The following is a 6,432-nucleotide window of genomic DNA, read 5'->3' on the forward strand; positions in this document are numbered from 1 at the left end:
TTTCTCAATAAGGAGACAAAACACTGCAGGCAGCATAAGGCATAACAGCATTTGGAGTACTACAAGCAACCTTTAAAGCACGGTTAAAGCCGTGTTCCTATGTAGGCTTTCCTACATTGATGCCACTTCCATCTGAGCAGCGTGAGCACGACAGCAGGCAATGGTGTCTGGCAGGGACAGGGCTGCAGTCCAAAGCAGGAAACTAGTAGCACACACGTAGAGGCGACCACAGATTTTCTTTCAGCTCTCCCTCTGGGCTCATGCACCAAGTGCTGTAGCAACGTACAGCGATTACAATCACTTTTGGCGAACACTAAGGTACATAAAAGCGCATTTTCATTATGCTGTAAAAACAAGGTCGTTATGGTTCTTGCTATGAAGATTTGTAATCCGTATCTGAATCAAGTGTGAACTGCCCAAATGCTCAAAATGCATCCAAAACAGTGCTTCTAATCCTCTCTTTGGCTGGTATTCTCTATCTTCTTAAAAATTTTATCAGAACTACAGGCTGAGCAGGAGTATTTCTGGAGTACAAGAGCTGCCTGGTTTTACCCATCACATACAGACTGAGCACAATGGTTACAGTCTGGAGTGCTAAAATCAAAGTGTAAAGGCACAATAATAACTGACAATAAGCAATTCTGGTATTAAAATAGGGCTTAGGACTCCTGCGGGCTGGCAGCTCATCCCACCAAGCAAGAGTAGTTAAATCTGTTCCTCTGACATTGTTGGTTTCTACTGTAATGCTGGCAGAAGCTTGGGTTGGAACATCTGAGAAATGAAACCTAGGCCGTCCAACATCTCGAACATGTGAGTAGGTAAAGCCTGGAGTTGCAACAGGAATTGATGTGGGTGTGCTGGTATCCATGTCGGACACCACTGTTACAGTAGTCTCCCAAGATGATGTCAAGTGCTCCGTCACAAGAGAAGTCAAAGCCTGGGAATAAGTTGAGCTGAACATCTGGTATGTAATGGCTGTGGTTGGCAGGCACTGCAGGTGATGATTTGTTAGAGCCACAAGAGAAATATTCTGTAGTGCCAGCGGGCTGTCACACATTAGAGATGGCACATTTTTAACTATCTCCATGCTCTTCTGGAGCCACTTTTGGAAGGCAAGAATTTGGCAATCGCATTTCCAAGGGTTGTCGTCAAGGAAGACTTCTTGCAGCTCAGGTAAAGCGGTAAAGAAATCTCCAGGAAGAGACTGCAGCTTAGTACTATTGAGGTAAACTTTCTGAAGGTGCTTGAGATTATGAAAGAGGTTTCTAGGAAGAGCCTCAAGCCTTGAATCAAAAAGGGAAATGTTCTGCAGTTTCTGAAGGCTCAGGAAGATGCCCTCTGGCAGACTGGAAATATTATTTGTATGCAGAGAAAGGCCCCGCAGTTCATTCAGACCACTGAATACATTCTTAGGAAGAACACTAAGCTCTGGATTAAAACTCAGCACAAGAAGCTCTAAATTTGTCAAGTTACTGAACACAAAATCTGGTATTGTTGAGAGCTTTGTGTGATACAGCCACAGGCTACCAAGATGCCTCATTTCTCCAAACAATACTTCTGGAAGAGACTTCAGGGGATTCCTGTACAAGGTCAATTTAGACAGGTTATGCAAATGCAGAAAAAGCCCAAGAGGCAAAACCTCAAGCTTGTTTCTGGAGAGCGTTAGGCTTCTCAGTTTATGAAGACAATGAAATGCATCAGGGGCGATGGACTGGATGTTATTGGAATGCAGGAAGAGTTCCAGCAGCTCCTTCAGGCTATCAAACATACCAGACTCTATTGCAGACAGCCTGTTAAAATACAGCATCAGCTTCTCAAGCCTGGTTAACGCACTAAATATATTTCTAGGCAGTGCTGCCAAATAATTTCTCGACAAGTTCAGTACTTTGAGTTTGGCAAGTTTCTTCAGCACGCCACTAGGAAGTTCTGTTAGTTGATTCTTGTTCAAGAAAAGCTCCTCCAAACTAGCTAGTTCGTCAAACAGATTTTCTTCGATGGATTTCAACCTGTTATTTTCAATGATCAATTGCTGAAGCTGTACCATGTCATCAAACACTTCTGGGGGAAGTTCGACCAGCTTATTATCTAGCAGCTTGAGGGCTTTTAGCCTTCTCAAGCCTTTAAAAGCCATTGGTGAAATCAGAGAGATGTTGTTTGAAGACAAGATGAGATGTTGCAGTTCCACCATCCTAGAAAAAACATCCTGCAAGTATGTTACATTAGTGTCCGTTATGTGAATTTCTGTCATGTTGCAAGGCAGATTTAAGGATTCCAGGTCTTTTATGTGGGGACCAGAGCAATGAATTGCATTTTCTGAAGAGCAGTCGCATTTTTCAGGACAAATAGATGCATCCAACTGGAAGAAAAGCTTGATCATCACTGACAAACGAAACACCAACATCCTTGTTGAAGTGCCAGAAACATTAGCTGTTACAAGAGATAAGAGACAGTCAGGATTTGATCACAGGTAGTTAATAATTTAGCAGCCGACGAAGTTGTGTGAATGTATCATAAAACCTGCAGATGTGTGCAAAATTTCTCTTGGCTTGAAAGCAAACTTCAAAATCTCTGTTACTGTTGACTGCAAATATTTCTAAGGTGCTCAGCTTACACAGATAAACCTCTTTTGTAAATCAAGTATTCCTTGTTTATATTTGTATTAGTCAAGTACAATAAAAGCATACAAAAATCATGATGAAACTTTAAGTAGTCATAAGGCATATATTTGTTTGAACAGAAAAGCATTATACTGTTACACACAGAAAGTCTTTTAAAAAAAAAAACATTATCAAAAGCTCCTGCACTCACAGTATTTTTTTATTGTAGGTTACCTGAGGTTTAAAAATAAAGTTTAGCCTGCAAAAACAGATAATGGAGGTAAAAAGGGTGTCCTATATTTTAAGTGGCCAAAAGCAAAACAGCACACAGTTCTGTTAAATCCTCTCTCAGCATTTGCAAGTGATCGCTTCTTGGAACAGCCCAAGAACACACAAGAAGCAACAGGCTATTTTTGACACAGCCTGAAATAACACACCAGAGCTCATGCAGCACAGGATGGTAGTGGGACTCTGATAACCAACAAGTCTCATTTCAACGGCTTAACACAACATTAAGTTATCAGTGGTATGAAAAATACAATTAAATGAGAGGAAAGAAATGCCGTGAGGTTTGCTAGAAAGCTGTACCAATAAAGGTAGATCTGCATGAAACATACCACAAGGTTGGAAAGTTGTATAGATTTCCAAACAAGAAAAGGAACAGGAAAGCAAACGTTGTAGCTATAATGATAATATTTAAAAGACCGAGTCAAACAGAAATCCTCCACAGTTTAGAAATACTTCCTTAGTGAAATCAACAAGTCCAAGTGTATCAGAAACCTGGAAGTCAAGCACCTGGCCATCAGTAGGAGAAGCAGCAGCTGGGACTGCTGGAATAGCTGGGCAAGTTCTGCAGGCCTAAGTGGAATAGCTGACACCATGCCAGTCTTCAGCACCGAGAACACTGGGGGAGAGGGGACCTCCATCCCAACATACCCTTTTGTAGGGGCAAGGATGAAGCTGTCCCATACCAATCCCACAAACAGACATGAGTACAAACACAATCACTTAAAAAGGAGTAAGTCAGGTATCAGAGCAGAGCTTCTCACATGCCTGAACTGCTGACAAGGACATACCGCCATGGAGCAAGAACAGCTGCTGCATCAAAAAAAAACCAAAAGAGGACTTAAAAAAATATTCTTGGTTAGTTTCAGAGTACTGAAGACTGGTAAAATCTGCATCCCTTCCTTGGGAAGGACACGGCACCTAAGCGGTATCAACTACCAGCAACATGGTGCTGCAAAGCAAGCTCTTACTGGCCTTTCTATAACTTTCTATAACTCTTCAAATGAGACCAAAGGTCACCAAAAAAAGGCCTTGAGATCTCACCCTTCCAAAGGACTCTTCCATGTCAAAAAAAGAATGTTTCAGAGAATCTCGCTCTCCTAGCCGTTGCCCCCCAAATCCCACTTCAAAACTGACCATCTCACATAAACCAGTGATGCCTTCACCTCGACAGAGAAACTTGTAAGCCAGCCTGTCCCTGATCCTACCTATCCCCACCTCAGCACACTGATGAGGAGCACATCCCCATGCACCCAGGGCAAGCACCTCAGCCTACAGCCCACAGCACGCAGAGCAGGCAGCGGTGAGCTGCTTCTGGGTGGTGGGAGAGCACAACCCTCCACATGGGGCAGAAACGCACCAAGGAATTTCTGTTTCAAGCCCTGACTGGCATCTCAACCTGCACCAACTCAACCCAAGACCACAGCAGAACTACAGGATTCAGTGAGATGAGAGAAATAAAGATCCAGAGAACCAAATGGGGAAATAAAAAAACCCAAATTGTTATGCTACAGACTGCAAAAGCAGGTTCCTCACAGGGCACGACTGCAAGCCAAAGTTTGTAAAATAAGAAATAGGCTAACACCAGTCTGTAGACCGTTTTCCTGGTCTTGTAACAAAAGGTAAGAGAGTATTCAACGAGACAGGGTTAGACGCTCAGAAGTGCTAGAAGACATACATTTTCACAAACAATGGAATGGTAGAAATTCTTTGCAAGAGATTAAGGCCACAAGCATATGACTGGCAGAGGAACTGGATAATCCTATGGATCTCAAATATCTAGAGCTGCTAATGGTATTTTTTGAAGAAAAAATTGAACTTCCACAACTGAAGATTTTAGTAGTAGAGAATACAGTAAGATCCACGTAAAGGTCATACTTATACATTCCCGTGTATTAAAATTTTCTTAAACCCTCACGTGAGACACCTGCCATTCCAGAAAGGACACCAGCCTGGCTGGTCATTTACCATTTGCTGGTCTACAGCCTCTTTCGCTTTCTACCACCCCCTTAATGTTTCTCAAGACTATGAAAGAATGCCAGAAGCAATACATTAATACTGTTAGTATATTAAAAAAATCACAAATCAGTTTTGAACTTAGTTTCATAAATACTGAGCACACATATGATTTACTATGGTGCTTAACTTTTTTACTTTTTTGCAAGTTTCTAAAGTCACATAAGCATGAAAAAGGAATTTTGAACTGTACCTTAGAAAATTATCTGCTTTTTAGAGGAACTTACTCGGAACATAGCAGGCAATCAGGCTTCACCATGATTCTGCACTTTAAATGGGAAGTAAAACAGCAAAACGCATCCTCTAGATAACACTTTCACCCATATTTGCGTAACTACTGTGAAAGGCCAAAGAATATTTTAAGCTTCAGAGCAGATTTTGCCTACATTGAGTTGTGTAAGCAACCAGCTTCCATAGATTGTATACAACTCCAAAAGTAGAACTTGAGACCACTCACGAAACAGAAGAAAGTTTGAAGTCACACATGCAACAGCACAAAAACCACTTGTAGATTCTTTGACAGTGATATTAGAGTATGTGCTTCAACCAACCCAATGTAAATCTGTCTGGAGTCAGAAATCTATGTTTCAACATGAATTATGATCATAAAGAAATTTCAGATTTGTTAAGACACTTAGTTTCACTGTGGTCTGCTACACAGGTGCGTTAGCTTTTGAAGGAGTAGACACATCTACTTTAAACAACTAAGTGATTGATATGTACCTTCACAAGGCTGCTCTAACTTTTACTTTCCTGCAGGATTGGAGTCAAAGCAATTTGAGTAAGGAATGAAGAGTTTTCTACTTAATCCTTTGGCTAAGCAGTCCAGGGTTGACCCATTTGGCTTCTGTTTTTCCTCCAAGTCTTCTGTAGTCAGAGGCCAACAAAACCTAAAGCCTGAAGGATTCTGCAGAAAGAAAAGCTTTAAGTTTTCAAAATATTGGCTTGAAATTAAAAGATTAAGTTTTTGTAATGAAGTAACCGGGTATTTCAAACATCTTATCTTCAAGTTTAAAATAATGTGCTCTGTTAATGAATGTTTAAACAAAAGGTGAGTCACAGGATGGAAAAGATGTCTTTATTTCTGCGTGATTTTTCTGAAGGTGACTGCGACAACAGTGCCAGCTCACAAGCAGGAACATTTGCCCAAGAGTCTTTTCAAGATAATGCCTCCCACGCGTCAAAGAACGGAAGGAACACCTGGATAACAGAAGATGGAAACAAGTTGCTATCACATGTACAAGGTCCGGCTTTAAAATGGCTCTCACAAGCCACCAGATAAAACTACGGTCAGTATTATCCTACTGCAGAACAGCAGTGATACCATATGCACTGATAACACATGGCATGCATACTTCTCCACCCCCATCTTCAGAAATACAGAGGCACTAAACAAGGTACCCATGACATCAGTGGGAGCAAGTCTGTATTCTTCAACAAGCTTTGGATCTAACTGTATCAAGAATAATTAAAAACAATTTCATGAAACTAATGAAAAGAGTTAAAATATCTGTTCATTTTAATTTTATTTTCA

The 6,432-nt window shown here is 41.0% G+C and overlaps 1 protein-coding gene across 1 annotated transcript; it reads right to left on the bottom strand.

Annotated features, from left to right (window-relative positions):
- Positions 1–475: 475 nt before the first annotated feature.
- On the bottom strand, positions 476–5,631 carry GP5 (glycoprotein V (platelet)). Its single transcript, XM_009584266.1, has 2 exons — positions 5,622–5,631; positions 476–2,427 (listed from the first exon to the last, which is right to left on the bottom strand). Exon 2 carries the CDS (start codon positions 2,399–2,401, stop codon positions 476–478), a length of 1,926 nt encoding a protein of 641 aa, XP_009582561.1. The 5' UTR covers positions 2,402–2,427; positions 5,622–5,631.
- Positions 5,632–6,432: the final 801 nt, after the last annotated feature.

The sequence above is a fragment of the Fulmarus glacialis genome, unplaced genomic scaffold (genome assembly GCF_000690835.1).
Source record: "Fulmarus glacialis isolate BGI_N327 unplaced genomic scaffold, ASM69083v1 scaffold25678, whole genome shotgun sequence".
NCBI lineage: Eukaryota > Metazoa > Chordata > Aves > Procellariiformes > Procellariidae > Fulmarus > Fulmarus glacialis.

Excerpts from the sequence above, each read along its gene's own strand:
- GP5 (XM_009584266.1), bottom strand. The coding sequence starts at position 2,401 with ATGTTGGTGTTTCGTTTGTCAGTGATGATCAAGCTTTTCTTCCAGTTG.